The sequence below is a fragment of the Mus caroli genome, chromosome 14, assembly GCF_900094665.2.
Source record: "Mus caroli chromosome 14, CAROLI_EIJ_v1.1, whole genome shotgun sequence".
Lineage (NCBI taxonomy): Eukaryota > Metazoa > Chordata > Mammalia > Rodentia > Muridae > Mus > Mus caroli.
Window position 1 is genome coordinate 54,301,838 of NC_034583.1, and position 22,188 is coordinate 54,324,025.

The 22,188-nt window shown below is 47.2% G+C and overlaps 1 protein-coding gene across 1 annotated transcript in view; it reads right to left on the reverse strand.

Annotated features, from left to right (window-relative positions):
• Positions 1–2,870: 2,870 nt before the first annotated feature.
• Fdft1 (farnesyl-diphosphate farnesyltransferase 1) overlaps positions 2,871–22,188 on the reverse strand; it is a 28,977-nt gene continuing 9,659 nt past the window's right edge. Inside the window, exons 2-8 of the mRNA XM_021181477.2 lie at positions 21,330–21,427; positions 20,104–20,287; positions 15,762–15,890; positions 13,041–13,232; positions 8,907–9,083; positions 7,728–7,880; positions 2,871–3,467 (exon numbers count right to left, since the gene is read on the reverse strand). Of these exons, the coding sequence (XP_021037136.1) occupies positions 3,249–3,467; positions 7,728–7,880; positions 8,907–9,083; positions 13,041–13,232; positions 15,762–15,890; positions 20,104–20,287; positions 21,330–21,427 (1,152 nt within the window). The 3' untranslated portion in view covers positions 2,871–3,248. The remainder of the gene's footprint in view (positions 3,468–7,727; positions 7,881–8,906; positions 9,084–13,040; positions 13,233–15,761; positions 15,891–20,103; positions 20,288–21,329; positions 21,428–22,188) is intronic.

Genomic DNA, 22,188 nt, shown 5'->3' on the forward strand with positions numbered 1-22,188 from the left:
CAAAGGGAACGGGAGCCTCACTCATCAGCGCTGTCCTGTGGATCTGTTACTTCCTGCTAAATGAGAGGGAGGGGCTGGTTCTCTGGAAGCCCGCCTTCCCATGTCAGCAATCAAAACTGTATCAAAGAAGCTCTGGATGCCTGGCGAGTGCTAGAAATGTAACTCGGTTTGAGGCAACCTGGCTTGGGTACTGGGGCTTTAGTACTGCAACAGTTCCACCTGTCTCAACTACACCCAATAGTTCCCTCCTACACTTCCTTTCTTGCCTTACCACATGCCCACCTGCAACTCCCTCCCTGCCTCATATAGCCAGTGAGGATGAGCTAAATTAAGAGGACCCTGAGAAACCCGTTTTGTTATCGTAGGTTTGCGGGTGGCTCTAGATGTCTTCCATAACCAGATTCTCCTGTGGGTGGTTTCCTGTGCTCAAGTCAAGAGCTGACTTCCTTGGGTACATGAAATGGATACTCAGGAGACAGAGGCAGACTGGTCTACAATAGACCCTGAAGCTAGGAGCATTTCCTTTTCAGCCTACCCACAGGGCCTTTTGATGATTCTGTGTTTACACATCCCTACCTTTCTACACATTAGCAAAGAACACACCGTTTTGTGTTCTTTGTGTGGTCCCCAAACCTGAGCCAGCATGAGTGCCAGGCCTTTGAATAGCCCGACTATTTGTAGCCCAACTAGGTCATTTCAGATAGATATGGGCAATGGCCTTCAAACAGGGCCTATGACAAACAGCATTCATGCTGCCCAGGAACTCATTAGGTAACATGCCAGACCAACTTGGTCAGAAGCCTTGTTCCAGATCCATTATAATACAGAACTACAGCCTTAGAGCTCTCACTTCCACTACCACAGAGCCTGGAAAACTCAACAGCAGGGGAAAAGCCTTCAGAGGGCTGTCCCAGACAGGATTTGCAAATAACCAGAGGAAGGTAGAGAACACATCTTTCTAGTAATTGTCTGGATATGGATGGGCCTCTGAGAAAGCACAGATGGTGTGAATTACATTGAGGGTCAAAAGCAGGCTAGGGATGTCTCTCCATGGTAGTGTTCAGCATATTGTCCAAGCAAGACCCTTGGTTCAGTGCCCAGTAACAAAATAGCAGGAGAAAGAGGGGTGTCATATGTAGACAGTATGCATAATGTCCGACTAAACGTATTTCTAGATAATGGCTTTATAGAAATGCACCATGCTAAATATTTGGATATAAACAAAACTATCTGAAATTCAAGTGGAGCCTGGGGTCTTCTTTGCTAAGGAAAAGTTCGTTTCAGAGGGTTAGAGTCTGTCTCCCCTCCCCTTTTTAAAAGATGTTATTTATTCATGCAGTTTATGAGTGCTCTGTCTTCATGCACATCAGAAGGAATCAGATCTCATTATAGATGGTAGTGAGCCACTATGGAGTTGCTGGGAATTGAACTTAGGACCTCTGGAAGAACACTCAAGTGCTGAGCCATCTCTCCAGCCGCCTCCTGGGTTTGTTTGTTAGAGACAGTGTCTTGTGTAGCCCAGGCCCACCTTCACAACTGAGGAGGATCTTGAAATCCACCTCCTCCCTCCCTCCCTCCCTCCTCCCCCTACCACATGCTGGGATGACTGTAAGAGCTGTAGCTTCCAGAAAGGATGAACATTAAGACCTTTGATTTCAACGGGGCGATATTTGTTCAAGGCTAAGAGCAACTGACCAATGAAGTCTCCATGCCCCAGTAATCCAGCAAGGAATCGGTGCTTACAAAGCTGAATGGACCACTGAACTGGCTGAGGCACCTCAGTGATGAAGTCAACATACCCAGCAGGCTTAAGACAGGAGCAGACTACATGCTATACATGTCTCTGTGGTCTGAGTGTCCCCCAAAGGGTCATATGCAGGAAGCTTGGTTCACAAAATGACAGGTAACTGAGACACTGTTCTCAAAAGGGCTCAATGCTAGTCTTCCAGAGTTAGGGCTCCAGAGACCAAGCTCTGTGGACAACAGTGGGGTGGCTCGTGCCTGTAACTCATACGTTCAGAAGGCTGAGGCATTGGGGTCACCGTTAAATTCAAGGCTACATAGACTTGCAGGCCAACCTGAGCTACAGTTACAGTGTACAAGTGTCAGCATGCCTGGGCTTTGACTCTCTCCTGCATGTCCTCTCTCCACTGTAGTGCCATTTCTCACAAGGCTGTCCAAGGGCTAAAGATGGGGCCCCCTCATCTCGTACTTTCATCCTTCCTCCTAAGCTGTAATATAAACAGTCCTCTTTCCTTGGTAAAGCAGTTGGCCTTGGGCATCTTGTCAGAGTGGTTGCCTAGAGCCTCTCCACCGCTCAAACACTGGTTCTCTGATACACAGGGTGTCAGAGGCCACCATGACAATGTAGCCAACTAACGACGCTGCAATTAAAAACCTACCAATATAGAACTGGTTTTCCTGTCATCATTTGTCTCTTGAGACTTCAAGAAAAACCAAAGCAAATAACTGTAGAGGAGACTGGAGGGGGGGGGCAAATAGCAGTGGCAGGCTAAAGCAGAGAGGTGACCGTACTGCCTGCTTACCCTCCCCTCCATCAGCAACACTCTTGCTGTGGTGATAGAGGACCCAGTCCCAAGATCACTAGGCCATCTTTCTGGACTTTCAGGTGAGCTGCACTGGACAAACTCAGTCCTTACAAGGGGTGTGTGTTACTGTATGCATTCATTCTATGTAATTACAAAAAAATCTCAACATCAAAAGCCTTTCCTGGAGGACGCGCTGACAAGTGGCCAGTGGCACAAAGGGGGGGGCTTAAGCTCCCCAAGGGCGAGAAGGCCAAGCCTGCAGTCTCAGAAGCTCGGCAGCATCGCATAGAACAACACCAATTAACACTTCCACTGTCAAACTCATGAGAAAGACAAGGACCAGTCGCTTCATTTTCTATTGTCATAGGTATTCAAAGGCTGTTTCAAATTAAATAAATCCAATCAGCATTCTAGCCAGGTTCACTAGGCTCTTGTGACCATCACATGTGGCCTCGCCATCTAAAGTGCAGCAGTCAGCACGCTGCTGCCAGTGGCTACAAGAGGCAGAGGAACCACATCCCAGCGAGCACCAGGCTGCTGAGGGCAAGGCGTCCTTTCCTCTGCGCAGTTCCTAAAGGTCCCACACTCAGTTCTCCAAAAGGTTATAGAGTAGGAGGAAAAAACACGGGAAGTCAAAATCCAGCTGGAGGAAAAGGAAAAACCCACTCCACGGGAACTTCCACTTCCGGCTAAACAAAATCAGTGTTCTCTCTGGACATAGTCTTCTGTGACCTGGGACAGGGTGCTCAGGTACTGCCAGCTCAGGGCAGCCAAGAGCATGATAAATGACAGGTAAATGGGGGAGTAGTGGCTTCGGGAGATGAGCTGGCAGTTGGGAAGGTTCTGTGTCCTGATGTTGGAGATGACCTGCTTGGTTTTGCTTGATGATGGGTCTGAGTTGGGGATCCGGTGATAAATCTGTTAAGGAAAGAAGAAAGGCTACTTAGCGCTGCCTCCAGTACTTTATAGACATTTCCCATGGTTTCCTCTAACAATTCTCAACAGGTAGGTGGCTTTAGGTCATGTCACCAAGGACAAACAGGTTCTAAGAATGGGAGTCACTTGTTACTCTAGGATAAGGCTGAAGCACCACCTAGGCCCAGCGAGCAAGGAAGACCAGTGCACTGCACAAGTCTCACCACGGAGCCACTAAGTGCCTGGAGAGCAGCTGCCCCTGCACGGCTTCAGATGCCAGGTACTTCACAGTGGCGGGCATGGAGTGGTGCCCTGTGTGTGTTGGCATGATTTAGTCAGGTTGACTAAAAAGCATGTGTTAGATGGGGAAAGACTCCAGCCTCCAATGGAGAGATAGCTCAGCAGTTAAGAATCTGTTCATAACATCACCCATATGGAGGCTCACATCTGAAACTCTAGTCCCAGAGGATCCACCACCCACTTCCTGTCTCTACAGGCACAGCTCACACATAGTACACAGATATACATGCAAGCAAAACACCCATGTGCATAAAAGAAAAAATAAGTCCATCTTTGTAAATAGGACTGGGGATAGATTGCAGGGGACCAGATTTGATTCCCAGCACCTAGATGGTGGCTCAAAACCATCTGTAACACCAGTTCTATGGAGCATATATGATGCACATACATACATACATACATACATACATAGAGGCAAAAATTCATACACATAAAGCAAAATAAATCTAAAAAAAAAAAAGAGTTAATAATAAAAAGAAATAAGTAAGCAAGACCAGAGATAGCTCAGTGGGTAAAATCTGACGGAAACAGACTCTGCAAACTCCTCCAGCCTGTACTTGTGCAATGGTGTGCAAGTGCTCGCATGCATAAATATGTAATACACAAAGCAGCAAGGATGATGATATCAAATTTTCACTATACAATGGATGTTTTGTCCCAAAGGTCATACTAAATTGTCTTCTTTAATTTTGTTAAAGCCAGGGCTTTGCTTATATACTGCCCAGGCTGGCCTTGATGCCTGGCTGATCTTTCTTCCTCAACCTCCCACATGCTGAGATTACAAGTACAATACTACACTTACCTTTGGAGGTGGGTGTGTGTGTGTAAAGATTTTATTTTTAATGTCTATAAGTGTTTTGCCTGTATGTATGTGTGTGCATCGTGTGTGTGTGTGTGTGTGTGTGTGTGTGTGTGTGTGTGTGTGGTGCCTGCAGTAGTTTGAATCCCTTGGAACAGTTGTGAGCTAGGTGCTAGGAACTGAACCCACAAGAGTGAGTGTACTTATTCATTGCTGAGCCATCTCTCTAAGCCCTATTATTTTTTTAAAGTTAAGTATGGGTGTGTGTGTGTGTGTGTGTGTGGAGGGTGTGTGTGTGTGTGTGTGTGTGGAGAGATGGCTCAGTGGTTCAGAGTATTTGTGGCTTGTGAAGAGAACCTGGGCTCAGTTCCTGGCACCAACATAAAGAGCCTCAGCCACCTGCAATTCCAGCTCCAGGGACTCAGACACTCACTTCCAGCCTCTACAGGAACCCACACTCACATGTGACACTCACACAGCTATACACACATATGCAAAAACAAAATAATTTAAAGCTCTGCTTATATCAGCACTATAAACAGGAGTGAAAACCCCTCACACTCCACCTCTTAACCCACAGGCTGGGGCCAGTTCTTCCAGCTCTCTCCCTGCCCATAAAGGCCGGACATGCCTGGAAGAGGATGAGCCTGGTCTCTTCCTTCCCTCTGCATACTGGGGGAGGGGGCGGGGGTGGGGGTGGGGAGGATATTACTTCACTATGCACTTGCATAATGTGCTGCCTGCCACAGGCCTCAAATAGTGGGGTAATTAGTCACAGGCTGGAACTCCCAACACTCAGCCAAAATAACACATTCTCTTTGTAAGCTAAGTAACTTGGGTAGTCCATTCTAGTGATGGAAGGCCAATGAGATCAGAATAAAATGCTATATAACCTGCATTTCCGTCTATACAAGTCCTCCCTCCCTTCTGCAGAATGAAGTCCTGCATGACTGGGTCAGAGGCTAACGCAGTTATGAAAGCACAGCTAGGCCGGTCTGGATATGTGAGTACTCCAGGGTGTCTCAGGGTTCCATGATTAAGGATGATGACAACGTCACTTAGAGCTGACATCCAAGGCCTTAGCTGGGTAACAGCCATGAAACATCTCCGTGATAGGAAAGCAGATGAAGACTGAATGCAGAGCAACCCAACACCTAAAGGAGTAAGCGGAAGAAGCAGGAAGGCCCAGGAGCAGGGACGGCAGAGGTTAAGTAGCACCAAAGTCACTGTCAAAGACAGGAAAGCACAGGGCTCCAAGGAGAAAAGAGCCTCGGAGTCAAATGACTTGGGGGTAGGGGTGGAGGTGGGGGACGGGCAGATTGTGATTTAAAACAAACTGGTTGTTGGGCTTATCATCAGAAAGACCATCAAAATATTTCTTCCTCTGCTGGGCTATACACACCCAAGTACAGTTAAGGATGCCCCAAGAAAAGAAAAAAGGCACAGGAACATGAAAACAATGGCCCTTGCCAAGGAAATCAGTTTGGCAGAGTAGGGGATGCAGGTTTCCTGGTGTTTGCCTAAGATAGCAGGGAGAGCTCCTTGGCTGACAGATATGCAAACTGCTCTAGCTACTGCTGAAAGGACTGTCCGCCTATGGGAGGGCACAAGCCTACACACACTGCACCTTTCTGTAGGCATTAGGGGCCTCTCAGAAGCCTCTTCCTGGTGCCTTCTCAGTACAACTGAGGAGACAGAGACTACAGAAAAGACATAACCTCCTTTCCTATAAGTACGGAATTGATCTGTGAGGAGAAACGAGATCTAGCGGGCATCTAGACACCTACAGATCAGCCTATGCGTAGACCTCATCTAAGTCTTGACTGGTTGACTGACTTTGAGGCAGTGCCACGTAGCTATGGCTGGCCTCAGATCTGCTGCACAGGTGAGGGTAACCTTGAACTCCTGATCCTACCTCCCCAACAGTGGGATTATAGCTGTATCCCACCCTGGCTGGTTTACATGGCGGTTGCTAAGGAATCAAACCTACAGCTTTGGTACATGCTAGGCCAACACTCTCCCAGCTAAGTTAGACTCCAGGCAGCAAGTCTTCGTTATAAGGCATCACTGGGAAAGTCTCCACAAGGCTGACAGGAAAGCTTGTAATGTTTGAACTTTACAATTTTGATTTTTTTTCTTCTTTAATTATTAATACAACCTTTACCCTGCATTTCACTGAAGTAGCTAAAGAAGATTAGAATCCCGGGGTCAGAGGGTGGCAAGCTTTCTTTTACAGGGCTGGAAGCTATTTTTAGCTATCTGGGCTACTCTGTTGTAACTACTCAACTCTGCCCTGAAGTTGCAAAAGCAGCCAGCTAAGGAGGGGACACAGTGGCTGAGTTGCAACGAACACCGGGCCACCTCTGCCCCCAAGCTCAGCCACCAGCAGCAGCATTTACTCCTGACAGCCAAGGAAGACACAAAACAGAACATGAACTCTAGTGCCCGTGAACTCTTCAAAAACAACGGTCTAAAATTAGGGACCAGTAAGCCAGGGAATTCCCAAATTGCGCCTGCAGCCCCAGCGCCTGGGCTTGAGGAGGCAGGATTACAGTGTGTGTAAGAGCAGCCTGAGCAGACTGCGTTCCAGTCACACACGGCCACCTACGCGTGCTGGCACCGCTCCGAGAGCTACGTTTTGCTTTATACAGTGGTTTTGGCATTTGAGTAAGAGTTGCAGGAAAATAAAACAACAACACCCAAGCCACTTAAGAGCTAACTGTGACTTCCATAGTCTTTCTTTGTCTACGTTCCCCATAGGGGTTTCCAGGTGAGGTCTGTGATATGATAGAACATACCAGGCGGACTGTCAGGACTCGAGCATTTACAGTAAGAGTCCCTCAGCCATGCTCTGACTTAGCTTCCAAAAGCCCCCACGTCACATCCTTCACCCAGCGCACACACTTGGCTGGCCTCGAACATCATCTCCCAGCCCTGGAGACAGGATTCTTCCTATAGGCTTCGGCATGCAGGCTTGTTTCGTGTCATCACTAGCGTCCTGCAGGGCTCTCTGTGTGTGTTTTCCAATAGGGGATACCAAGAACTGTCTTTAAGCTGTAACACTAAGTAGTGAGGACTATCTACTATCCAAACATGGTCTGGTTAAACAGCGACATGATTTAATGCATAAAAACAGCTACAAATCACCAGAAAATTAAACCCACCTCTTCTATGTACTGGTATATGATAGCTTTGACGGCAGGCATGTTGGTGGCATCCATCATGAGGGTGACTGCTTGCCCCTTCCGAATCTTCACTACTCCTTTGAATACCTGCTGGTTATTGTAACAGGCAGCCAGTGTGGCAATGGCCATTACCTACAGGCAACAGGAGAGAGGAGAATCTCAGGTCATGAAGACAGAGCTCATAAATTAAATAGTGAAGCCTTTCTGTGCCAAAGAGCCAATGTGCACCAAGGCAAGCAGCAGTACCCAGGAGTAGGCCAGTAAGGCTCGACCTTTTCAGCTCCCCCACACTCAACAACAGGGTTATTCTGTCATTTAGCCACAAAGATTCCGTCTCATTTACAAACACAAGTAAATCCAACATTTTCCATACTAGAGCAGTTAGTAGACTGAATATACATTTCAAAATAATAATCTGGAGAGAATTGTGAACTTTATCCTCTTATGGATATAGTTATTATACATTAAAGATGGTGTGAGATGAGAACAATGGGAGGGAGAGGGTCCTGGCTTTCTGTGCTCAAAAGTAAATGACTCTTGGGCTGATGGAAACCTAGGACAGCCGTACAGATTTAGCTGAGACCGTTTAGAACTGTCAGGACAAGATCAAGCCAAGCTTCTGAGTGAGTTAATTTAGAAATAACTGGTAAAGGAAATTAATAAGTCTCAGAATATATAGCTGCTGGGTCTCCAGGACCAGACATTGCTATCCGGAGTACAAAAAAAGGATCATAGAACTTAGGTTAGTGAAGATGTTATTGCGTTTTGTCTATTCATTCACGTGTGTAGGCAATGCGGGATACCAGCAATCTAACTCAGGAAGCCACTCCTGGCAAGAGCCCTGGCCTGCTGGGCCATTTTCTCCTGTTAACAGCCTTACTCAATTCAGCCAGCTGGTCATCTAGACTGAGGCCCAGGCTTATTAGCCTAATGATCTAGCTAGTTTAGAACAGTTGATGGGTAAACCCCAGAAGGAACGTTCTGGAACAGTCAACCTTGTCCTGAATGTGACACAAGGACTCTGCTGTGACTCCCTACCTACTCCTGAGATAGGCAGTGAATGCTGCCAAGAAACCATGCCCCTCAACACAGCAGAGCAAGACAGAAGCTATACTCTACCAGCCCAAGCACCCACTCCTTTAGCACCCCACTGCATACCTGTGGAATAGCACAGAAGTTAAACACACTCTGGTTCCGGAGCCGTGACAGGTAGGTGAGGACGTCGGGGATGTGCTGTAGGGCGTTGGTTATGAGTTCATTCAAGCACTGCACGGCCACATCTACGTTCTCTGGCTTAGCAAAGTCTTCCAGCTTCTTAATGTATCTGCCCCACACCTGGCCAGTCAGCAAATACAGAACAAGTCAACAGGTGGAGGGAGAGTTTACATGGATTGTGAGATCTCCTGTGGGGGCCAGAGGGGTTCACTGTAGACCATTTAGAATGCACGCTTAACATGTGTGGGGGCCTGGTTTCCAGCCTCAACACCAAAAACCAGCAGCAAAACATGAATGAGCTGTGCTATGTACAGTGAAATCATTTCACTGTTCACTGAGATCCAGCTGTTTTAGGCTTCAGGTAGCAGCCATTTACAGTGCCCAGTCAAGGTCCAATGAATGACGAGAGGCAGGGTGGCCCGTGGGAAGGTTCTCTTCTAGATAATGCAGCATGCACGAGCATACTGTAATGACCACAGCATAGGTCTCCTGCTAGCAGGGAGGGTGTGAGTCTATTACTGAACACCCCCAGCTACTACAAATCAACTCCAGCAATACAAGCAGACTTCCAAACCCAAGACTGCCAATTCCACTAACAACGCTGTTGAGCAAGAATGTGTAGAAAAATAAGCAACTACAAGGCGGGGCCATCACCTCCCTAAGCTGTAGAAACCTGAACAGGGTTCTCAGAGCCCTCACTTCCAAAATGTGAAGAGTTCAGTTGTTTGTTTTAGCACAGGGAGTGAGTGCCTTGTTTTGTTATTGTTTGCTTGAAACCAGAATCTCATTAAGTAGCCTCAAACTCCCCAGTCTCCCAAGGTCTGTAATACTGAGATTATAGGTATGTGGCCACCCTACCTGACCTGGTTTCACGTGTTTTAATGTGAAATCATGAAACATGACTATTTTATTAAAGATCTATTTTTATATAAACTTTAATTTATGTGTCTATGTGTGTGGGTGGTGGGAACCAAGCTCAGGTCCTGTAAGAGCACATCAGATGCTCTGAACTGCTGAGCCATTGCTCCAGCACCATGTTATCCATCCTTAATATGCACCCAAATCTACCCAGACAAAAGGTACCAGATGTTTTGCAGAACCCAGAAAACAAGAACAAACAAAAACTTAATGAATCAATGAACCTACGTCAACAATTACCAACATGACACAGGACAAGTCTAGTCAATCTATATCCTACTCGTGAAGTTATTTTCAAGTAGAGGTAGGTTTATTGTTTTATAAATATATTATGAATTCCCAAAGGTTGAACCTAGGGCCTCATGCATGCTAGGCAAGTATTCTATCACTGAACTATACCTAAAACCTTTCTTGTATACATGTCAGCTCACATCTAAACATGATCAATAATATAAAACACGCTTCACGTCTACCCCCTCATCCCCCAGTTTGCTCAAATTTAAACAAGATGCACATCCAACATATGCTGGGCACCACCGAGTACCATAGCTGTGAGTTTATCGAAGGGAAGGTGAAAAGGGTGTGTCACATCCTGGAAGCCTTCTCAACTTCTCTGTCTCTCCGACTTAATCCCAATAGTGTTCACTCACCCTGCTTTTCTTGTAAATGGTAAGTCTGGCAAAAGCACTTCCCTAATGATCTGTGTCATTTGCCTAAGCTGTGCCTCCTAGGAAAATCACAGCTCATATGGATTCCTGACAGCCATCAAGCATCATGATGAGCCAGCAGGCTGAGGGCTCAGTCTACAAGAAAGCTCTCCTAGCTCGGATGTCCGTTGCAAGTCCCAAGTTGCCACCTGCTCAGTACCCATCATGAAGGATGCAGACCATAGGCTAGAGATGCCCTCTCCTCTATGCCATCTAAACCCTGCTGGCAACTCTACTTCCTCAGCTATTAAAACTGAATCCCTGTCCATCTGGGGTTTGGATGGAGACCTCATCATGGAAACACTATAAATGAAATCTATACCATGGTGGCAATTCATCTCCAGTCCTTCTGTGCTCTGTCACAGTTTTTCTTGGAGGAATCGACTGCAGTCACAGAGGGCACCCTGAGAGCCCCAATTCTCTATACTCACAAACTGTTAGGGGCACACAGTCATTAGCAATCTGATTGCAAAACTCCTTTAGGTCTTCAAAAGCCTCCAATCTTAGTGTGAGAAGGCCAAGGCAGGATGAGCCTGAGTTTAGGTCAGCCTGGGCTAGCTATATAGTGAGATCTTGCTCCAAAAATGTAAAATAAAAGATCTCAGGTTCTAGGAGGTTTGTGCTAGAAAACAAGTACTGAGCACATACGCTTACTATAAATCAAAGATCACAGGAGCACAGGCTCTTGCCTATAAACCCAGCAGTTTCATGCTGTCAGGCTTATGTAATCGCAGGAGTTTTTGTTCACTTTTACAGTACCAGGTATCAACAAGCCAGTGTCTCCCATGGACTAGCAAGCACTCTGCCTCGGAAGCAGATCCCCAGGTCCTGCCCAATTTCAGTATTTCAATACCGATTTGTTTAGGTTTTCTTGAGTGTTTACTCGGGCCAGCTTTAAAGCAAGAAATTTCCAGCCTCAACCTTGAGGGTTGTGGGATTGCAAGATGGTATCACCACACCCAGCTCTGCTATGCTATAAAACTATTTTATAACGCGGTTACGTTTTCTTCTCTACTTGCTTTTGTCTTACCCTCTTCCCCCGCCAAGCCCACAGATGGTGTTAAGGATCTAAACCACACCCTCATGGATGCTCAAAAGTACTGTGTCTAAGCTGTATCCCTAAAGCCGCAACATGGTTACAGAAACGCTGTAGAAAACCTTCATTTAAACTACAGCACAGCAGTTCCTGCAGTTTGGCTTTCTCACTGGAGAGGACTCCATGGTAGTGTGGCCCTTTCTATCCCCACTCTCCTCTGACTAGACATTTGAAATGTTTACCTTTACGCATAACGCTACAATAAATGGCCTCTCGGGCAGCACAGTACCTGTGGTCTTGCCTAATAATGGCCTCTCGGGCAGCACAGTGCCTGCGGTCTTGCCTAATAAGAACAGGCTTCTTGGTGGTCCTCCTTTTCAGGCTGTCTGAGCTGACACTAACACTGAGGACGGGACATCTGTCTCACTTCTGTCACACCTCCAGCCTGTCGTGCAGGTGGGTTCTTCTACTTCACTCCACAGGCTGAGGAACTGGTGCTCACGAGTCACAGGCATGTGATTCACGCTGTGTCTGTGAGCCTGGGCCAGGACCATCAGACTCCTCTTCCTGGGTGGCCATAAATACCTGGGCATCATCTGACAAGGTCTTTTCCACTTTCCACCATGGAGGTATCACAAGGAGAGACCCAGACAGGAGCCTTTCTCAATCTGTCTGCCCACGTCACCTGGGACATGTCAACACGCCACTCTTGTTTTTTTCTGTGACATGGCTTGTCTCTTCTTGCAATCTGAGCACCTACAAGGCTGAGGCTGGAGAATCTTGAGTTCAAGCCTCAGAATATAAATTTTGCATCCATTATATACATTGCAAATTTCATCACTCTGTGACTTTTTTTTCTAATCTAAGAGTACTTGGCTTTAGGAGAGGATTTTATAAAAAGCAGGAGGAAATCCTGGCGTGAACACAGCAAATAATTTTTTTTGACGCTCATGGTTTAATTAAATCGTCCTCTTATATAATGGATATCCGTAGTTGAACCCACAGCCTTGCATACACTCTCTTAGCATGAATGATTCCATGAGTCACAACTGCAGCACCTTCTGCCCCTCACTGTCAGGGACTTGGTCCAATCCATCCCGTTTGTGTTGGGCACACCTATGCTGAAGGTCTGAAGTCAAGAGTACTCAGGCTGTGGCTGGCTACAGGAATACACTCAGGGAAATACCTGAGCCCCGAGAGTAGGGTGTTAGGTTGGTTTGCCTGAGATATATCTGTGGCTTGGAGGAAGTCTGACCAGAGAGGAGAAATGGGTCAAAGCCATTCAAAGGCCCTGAATCCCTAGATGCAGTCAGGCTACCCGAAGCAAATGGCTTAGTCACTTGCAACCACTGCGTTAGGTGATTGCTTTTTCAGAGTCTAATACTGTTTTTCCCCAAGTACCCCATTATCAGTTACCTCCCGAGGCCAAAACTTCCTTCCTTCCTGTTGGTCTTCCAGATAATCACGAATGATATTTGTTTTCTGCAGGAACAGACCCATTGAGTTGGCACATTCTATGTCTTCACCAACAATGGGGTCTTCAAACTCTGAGGCAGAGAATAGACGAGAAAGGCCAATTCCCACCAGCCCAGCAACGTAGTGGCAGTACTGCAAAAGATTATTATGTAAAGCACTTTAATAATCACAGAGAAACATTCTTGCTGGGCATCTTTAGCTACAAAACAACAAGTTGAGAGAAGAGTGTCTGAGTTCTCCTTTTGATGAAAACACAAGCACACACACAAGCAAGATGTTGCGACATTGTAGTCCTGACTCCATGTGAGCAGTCTGAGGCCAACACCCAGAGGACCTACTGCCATCACCTTCACTGCACACAAGGAACCTGAGAAACCCTGGCCAGTGACCTTGTCCACGAGCACTCATCTGCAGGGCCTAGGGGTATGACCCACAGGTGTCTGTCTGTCTGTCTGTCTTCCCTTTCCTTTCCTTTCCTTTCCGTATTAGGGTTTGAAGTGTAGAGCTTAGCTTTTTTTTTTTTTTTTAAGGCAGATCCCACCTCACTTTACTTCTGTCATATTCTACAGCCCAGCCAAGCCTCAACCTTGTGACCCTTCCACCTAGGCATCTAGCATAGCTAAGGTTATAGGGGAAGGCAGTCATAGGTGGCGAAAAGGTGTTAGAACTATGGATCCAGCCTTACCAACAGTTCTGAAAAGGTCTCACCAAGATATCTGACAAATATAATGCTTTTAACTGCCAAAGAAGTTTCCTTCCTGAGAAAAGCACCCTGGCCCCATCCTCTGAGAGGGACATGCTGCTGACAGCCAAATGCAATCTATAGACCAGATATTGGAAAATACATCTGCATCTATAATGCTAAGAGAAGTGCATTTCAAGGTAACAGTTCTTGGGTCTAGAGAAGAGACCCATAATTCATCTGCCTTTAAAAGCGGACGGGAGGGCTGGTGAGATGGCTCAGTGGGTAAGAGCACCCGACTGCTCTTCCGAAGGTCAGGAGTTCAAATCCCAGCAACCACATGGTGGCTCACAACCATCTGTAATGAGATCTGGCGCCCTCTTCTGGAGTGTCTGAAGACAGCTACAGTGTACTTACATATAATAAATAAATAAATCTTTTAAAAAAAAAAAAAAAAAAAGCGGACGGGAAAAGAATTCAATTACATTCACTTATATCTGGTTGGAACTTCCTTTCACAAGTACAATGTTTCCTACCCCAGCTCTGTGCAGATGGATGCGGTAGTTACTGAATGAGTACGCGGAGAGCTGGCTAGGACTGGTAACTGTTCTAGCTCCCATCACACAGTGACTAATTCAGACAGTATAGCCACAGTTCCAAAGACATCCCTCTGAGTCTGAGGTTCTTGTTTTGTTAGTCATAGTCTCATTATGTAACCAGCCCTTCACTTCCTGGAACTTGATATGTAGACCAGGCTAGCCGTAAGCTCACAGAGATCTCTGTCTCCTGAGTGTAGGGGTTAAAGGCATGTGCCACCATACCTGGCTATGTTTGGGGTTTTGTTTTTGTTTTGTTCAGTTCAGTGCTGGGTGAGAGCCCAGGGTCTGACTACATCCCCTAGACCCACACTGACTCGGTGAATGTCAGATCTGAAACTAAGCACGGTAAGAAAAACAAAACACATTAACTCTCTAGGCCTTTAAGAGGTGAGCAAGCCACTCCTATGTCGGCTCCTTTGTCCAGATAAACAATCTATTGCAGCCTACCAACTCCTAGCCTGGCTTGTACCCCACACTGCTGGTAAGGAACAAGTTCTGGGCAGACAAGCTATTACTGTGTTGGCTTCATGCCCTCTCCCCCACTCTCCCAGGAATATGGACCTGCCCACAGAGGGAAGATGGATCAGGCCCACAGAGACAGCTCAGCTCACCATTCGTCAGCAGTTGCTATGGTTTCAGGGTTGCTGGGACTGGAGACTTCCAGTGCAACAGTGCTAAGGTAGGGATGCCTCATGGGAGATGGAGGCCATGAAAGCTCCATCCAAATGGACTAGTGAAAGTCATAAATGAGCCTCAGGCTGGGACGTCCATCTCTTTCTTCTTTCTTACTTTCTCTCCCTCCCTCCAATATGGCTAAACTTCCCAGACAGTTGAAAAGGAAGGTGTGAAAAACTTGGATACGTCTCATGTATCCTTCTCTTTTTCTCTTTTGGCAGTGCTAGGGGTCAAACCCAGGGCTATAGGCATGCTGGGAAAGCACTCGACCACTGAACTACTCCAAAAACAAAAGAAAAAAAATCACTCCTCTGATGACTCACACACCAAAGCAGGTGCATACTCAGTATTCTACAATGGGAAGGAAAATGCCAATAACAAAGTATTGTTTTTAAATTTTGAAAAGCACTGCTATTTCTGTGTTACAGAAAAAGTATTTGCCCAATTACCTAACTTTTCACAGCAACTTGGGGGCAAGCTTACAGTTCACTTGGCAACAGTATGCCCTGTGGGGCATGTATGGTCCCTGACAGAGCGTTCAACTGTGTGTAAGCTAACTGGTTTTGAGGACTACTCTGCCCTTGTTCTGAGCTTCACCGTGGAGACAGCTGGCCATCTACACAGCAGATGTGGACTCGGACACTAACCTTGTCACCGTGGAGACAGCTGGCCATCTACACAGCAGATGTGGACTCAGATACTAACCTTGTCCCAGTCCTGTTTGGAGGTCACATCCTTGTCTACAAATTCTGCCATCCCACACCCCATCCTGTGGCAGATGTCATCGATCACTGTTTGGTATTTCTCAGCCAAATTTCTAAACTCCAGGGAGATCTGAAACGAGACCACAAAAACAATCAACCAGACACACCAGATGACACACTTCATGGTTCCAGAGAGAGCTCACAGGCCAGTGATGGATAGCCGCTTCCCTGGACAGTCAGGTTCCCCAAGGACCCATGAAGCCAGTGTCTTTCTCACTCCAAGAAGGTCAGTTTAACTCTATGTCTGCTGCCCAGTGCCGTCTTCCTTGTAAGCCCGAGATCCATAGAAAAATGCAGTACTGACTGGTTTGGAAATGTATTACTACTACACAATTATCTCAAGCTCAGAAGAGCATTTAAAAGTTATCAACATACAACATAAACACAGCAAAACTTTTTTTATTTTTGAGGCAAAGTCTCACTATGTTGCCCCAGCTGACATCCAACTCACAATGCCCCTGCCTCAGGCTCTCTTCAGGTGTGTGCCACCACAGCTGGCCCCTCCATGAAAGTTTATAAAGAACAGCTGAGCTGTTATCACGAAGCACTGAACTGTGAACAGGTGATGTTAAGACCTCATGTGAGAGAGCTGTGTAAGAGAAGCTAGACTCACTTCTCAGGAAGGGACAAGGGCATACCAGCTGGCCACAGAGCAGCCATGTCATCTCTGATAAACATTAACTACTAACGCCTCCCTCCTCAAATTACACAAAAATCAGTCTGGTCTTTCAGAACTCTCTTCTTTCTAGGACAGCTGATCCAAGTTGGAGCCAAAGATTGAAACCATTTAACACTCTCCCGGGAGTCAAATCCCTGGTGCCTCCTCAAAACTGTTTCTAGCCACACTGCTGTGGCAAGGGCAGTTCTGTTTATAAGGGGACAGGCCAGTGAGGACAGGAAAACAAACACCTCAAACAGGGCACCTGATTATCCTTAGTGGCCTTTAGAATTTCAAAATTTGGAAATTTTGAATATAATTATAGAACTGAAGCAAATGAGAACAAGAAGTACCCAGTGAAACAGGAACTCTGTCCTGCTGGAACCCTGAGGGAAACGACTTTTTCCTTCAGGCTCTGCAGTGGGACACAGACCACAAGGGCTTCTCCCACCCTTGGGGGATTCAAGCCACAAGGAAAGCACACTCCCGGGTCCCTGTATCAATTGCTGGCCATTCCAAGAACATGCAGGCACATTATGGTGATAAGTCTCCTGGGATAATAAGGACCAAATCCCAAACAGGGCAAGAGGTTTATGGCACTTCCATTGACTTTCAAGGCAAACTCCTCCCCTTAGAGAAGGTCGGGAAAGGTTATGATTAAGCCAGTTTGTTGTTCTAACCCCTCCCCCTCAAGACAGTTTCCATACTGGAAACTGACTAACGGTCCTCCTGCCTATTTCTCTGGGATCCCTGATGCATGCCAACATGCCTGGCAGGTTTAACCTTTTCCTGTCCTTTGAGCTCTTTTGTTTGTTTTCCAGACAACTTTACATATATGTCCTGGCCTAAAACACGCACAGCCGAGGCTAGCCTGGAACTCCTATTCCTCCTGCCTCCACTGTTCAGCTCACTGCATAGCCGAGGCTAGCCTGGAACTCCTATTCCTCCTGCCTCCACTGCTCCAATTCACTGCATAGCCGAGGCTAGCCTGGAACTCCTATTCCTCCTGCCTCCACTGCTCCAGCTCACTCTGCTGCCAGTCTTTAAAGAGACACAAGGGTCAAGCACGAGGTTTCTGAGCACCCTGGGTTCCAATCCTGACTCCCTATTTGGGCAAAGAACTTTCTTCTCATACCTCCATTTTCCTCATATGTAAAAAATGCACAAAGTATAGGCTTACCACACACAGTGTAAGTATAAGCCAGGGGTGCTGGCACATTTCGAAGGCTGAGGCAGACAAACAAGAGGCAGCACGGGCTCATTCATGGGCTCTCTGGGCACAGACGTGCATCAAATAAACAGAGTTCACTTGGCTTATTCTCAAAACAAAGAGTACATGTAATATTTAGCGAGCAAGCGAAAGCGCTAATAAAATTGTCCTCTAACGTACATTCTATCTACCCAGAATTGACAAGCATATTTTGCAAGAACCTGGACCCTCTAGGTTTGAGTTTAAGATGCCTGTTACCTTACAGTTTTGTTCCAAACCAACACACTTCAGTCCCCTTCCCCTCCTACTGCAGCTCTGTGTGCAGCACTGAGCGACCCTTTACTCCTAGAGCTATCCCAGGGCCAGTCTTCCTCTACAACCTCTCTGAACACACTTTTCCATGTCCTCCTGTGTTAAGATGATCCCCAGAGCCAGAGGGTCTCCCATCCAGGTACAAAACGCGACTTTACAATGCTTCCCATTCATCAGGACATAAACGATTAGCCAGCGGCATCTGGCCTATACCTTCAGCTCCCTTTCTCTCCCCCTGGGACAGTTCACTACTTCCAAACTCTCTTGGTCAAACAGGAAGAGATCAAGATCAATTCACTGCCCACCTTTGAAACCTTCCAAAGCAGGATATTCTCTTCCCACTGGATTGCCACACGCAAAGGCAGTTGGGCAGTACAAACTTACTAGCTGGGGATCTGAAATTTACCTAGCTCCCCCAAATGACTTTAGCATTTTACATGTTTGTGTTCTTTCTGGTGGGTAGATGATGCTACCTTGAATTTTTATGATACATATAATAAAATTATCCCATGATCAGAAAGTCTTTAAAGGGTATAATGTCCCTACATGAAAAGTAGTTTGGTAGCACACACCTTCAATTCCAGCACCAGGAGAAACAGAGGCAGGTAGAGCTCTATGAGTTCGAGACCAGCCTAGTCTACACTGTCAGCTCCAGACCAGCTAGGGCAACATAGTAAAACCCTGCTTCAAAAACAAAACAAAACAAAAACAAAAACAAAAAAAAGGAAAATGTATTGTTGGAGACAAATCTAATTACTCAGGAAGTTGGGGTAGAAGGGTTATAAGTTCAAGGGCAGCCTAAAACAAAGTGAGTTCATGGTCAGCTTGGGCAAATTACTGAGAAACTGTATCCAAAGGAAAACCAGGCAGGCTGAGGATAAAGAGCAGTAACAGAGTACCCTGGGTTTCATACCTAGTGCTGAAGAGAAAAACAACAAAAACAAAACCCACTTCTGTTCCTAAGAAGTTAACCAAGTGGGTCCCAGCCCTTCATCTACATTCGGAGGACTCAAAGGCTCACCAGTGAGCTTCTATATGGTCCTCAGAGTAACTGAATTCACTGGCCATCAGGTACCCTGAGGACACCATTGCACCAGTGCCTGCCCTAGAGCCTCAGGGTCCTCAGTAAACTGCAGACGTCCTAGGAACTTTCAGGGCACAGCATACTATATTTTAGTCTTTGGCCCTGAAAACATGATCTCAGCAAGTTGGAAACAGCCCATCTTTCTCAAACCTTGCTGGGCTCCCCTTCTCTTCAATCAACTCCCTCCTACACAGAAGTACAGACTACATTCCTTTATTGTAAAAATTATATAAGAACTGTTCTCCAACACTCTAGAACACTATGCACAAGACAAATGCCCTCTCACGTCACACGTGACTTTGCTGAACATGCAAATTCTAGAAGTGAGGTCCACGTGCACCATGAACTTCAGGGCCCTAAAGCTTGGGGTTTCACCTAGACTCCATCTCAAGAGCTGATACCTACAGAATACTTAGCGCGCACCAGGCACTGCGCTAAGAACTTTATACATAAGAAATTATCCAACTCAAGTAGTTCTACCAGCACAGCTTGGGGCACTGAGTCAGAACCTATTTAAGAAAGGGCCAAAGATCTCACCTCAGTTGCTACAGAAGCCCATGCCCCACCCAAAGCTGTGAGCCACACTGAGCAGCGACCCTCACTGTAGGCTACACTACAGTCACCAGGCCCATATGATCCAGTCTGGAGCCCTACCTTTTTGTCTTTTAATATTCTGACAGTTCTTCAGACCTGAAGTGTGAATTTCAGATCCTTCTGTAAGAATGGACCTGGGACTTCTCAGTAACAACCTGAAGCAAGGGTCACAGCCATGCTGCCCTCAGAGTATCACCACCACCACAACTGGGGAGCTGTTATCGTCTCTACCATACAGGGGGAAAACCGAGGTAGGGAGAGGCTATGTACCTCACCACCAATTACCAAGTTAGAATTCCAAGCAGAAAAAGTCTGGCTTTGGACTCTCAGCTGCCCTCAGACTGTTCACATCACCTTTCTCTCAGCTCAGGGGCCGACAACTGCACTGGCAATTATCGACAGCCTATGCCCAGAGAGCCCAGTACCGTGGGGAAGTCCTCCAGCACTTGTCGGTCCTTCTCCTTGCTCTCAGTGAACCGCCACTCAGGGTCATAGAGGAAAGTGTGGAAGTTACACAGCAGTGGGATCTTCTTCTCCACACTGATGCTCATGTCATCCTCCACTGTATCCAGGGCTCGGAGAACCAGGTAAAACACACACACGGCGTGCCTGTAAAAAAAAAAAAAAACGGAAAGGCTAGAACAGGATACCAAGCATCTACTATTGTTTTTTAACATCTACTTATTTTGTGTGTGTGAATCAATGTGTGTGGTGTGTGAGAGAGCATGAGTGTGCCCCAGAGCATGTGGGAGGTCAGAAGACAGACAACTTCAGGAAATCAGACCTCCCTTTCCACCTGTGGGTTCTGAGACCTGAACTCAAGTTGTTGGGCTTGGCAGTGAGCACTTTTGCGGGCTAACCCATTTCACTAGCCTGTTTCTTAAATATGTACCTCTGAATAGCATGTAAATCAGGGTGGTACTTCATGCCTGTCATCTCAACTCAGGAGGCTAAGGCGGGACGATCCTGAGTTCAGGACGACTGGGACCATAAAGTGAGACTTTACTAAGTGACTTGCGCCAGGCCATTCTCTAAAGTTGTCTTAAAGGATTAGAAGTGACATCAGAGTCTGCCATACTTAGCACTTAACGATTTTTTTCCTGTCTTAAGTGGGAGTAATGAACTCTCCCGCTTATTTATAGAGTAAAATGGAAACCTAAGCAGGTGGATGCTACGCGGCTAAGAATGCTTTGTACCTTACCAATGCATGGCAGGGGCCAAGAGGCAAATGTTTAGAGGGCACTAGGATTTTTGCAGATGGAACGCTTTCCAGCACGAATGCTGTGGCTGGCACGGTAACTGCTCTAAACTTTTTAAGACTCAGTATGCTTGAAATGTAAGGTGACAGACAAAAGCCAAGAAAAATGTCTGGCCTGCTCTCAGGCGGGTGCAGGTGCCAGAATTAAAAGAAGGTAAAATCAACATGGCTGCCCCACCCCCTTCTCTGAAAGGGCTGGCCTAAAAGGGTGCTGGTAGATGGCCAGGTGCCTGGAAGGGCATTTGCAAGTAAACACATGGGCGGAGTGGGGGAGGTAGTCCCGCCTAAGCTACAACAAGGAGCCCATAATTCTAAGTGGGGTGTCAACGGAACTGCAGTGACTCAAAAGTTCCTGGAAAAGCGGTCCTCCCCAAGTCAGGGGTCTCCACTAACCGTATGTCCCCATCCAGCGCCTGGATAACCGCGGCAAAGCTGCGACTGGTCTGATTGAGATACTTGTAGCAGGTCTTCAAGCTGCTGCTGAGTGAGTCCTGTGGGCAGAGAAGACATACCGCGGTGGCAGACGTGGAGCAGGAGTGAGGCTGGGGCAGACAGCTGGCAGCCAGGCTCCGTGCCCGGGACCAGTCCTTGAAAGGCCAGGCGGTGGGGGGCCAGGAGCAGCCTCGTGGGGGTGACCCTGGAGTCTTGGGCGCGGCGACCGGGCTCAGCACCAAGGTCCGCTTGACCAGGGCCATGGCCTTGGTGCTGCTGGCGGCTGCCATGGGAGCGCAGCGCAGAGTCCTTCCTCCATAGGCCCCACTGAGCTGCAAGGCGCCCACCGCAGGGCGGGGATCTGATAGGGCTAACCCTGGTCAGAGTAGAGAAAGCCTCACTCTGCAACACGTGCAGGCCCGGGCCACGCCCCCTGCTGCCTCTGGCCACGCCCTGCAGCACGAACCCCCAGCTTACATTTACTCTGGAGCCTGTCCCAAGTTCCGACAAGCTGTGGGGGAGAAAAGAGTGCCCAGGCGCAGCTCTGAGAAACTGGCTTCCCCTCCCTGTGACAGTCTTTCCTAGACTAAACTATCTGTCCTGACTCCTTTTACCAGAGTGGTTTTTGTTTTTGTTTTATTAGATATTTTGTTCATTTACATTTCAAATGAAAGTCCCCAATACCCCCCCCCCCCCCCCCCCCCCCCCCCCCCCCCCCCCCCCCCCCTGGCCCTGGCATTCCCCTGTATTGGGACATACCATGGGCCTCTCCTCCCAACGATGGCCGACTAGGCCATCTTCTGCTATATATGCAACTAGA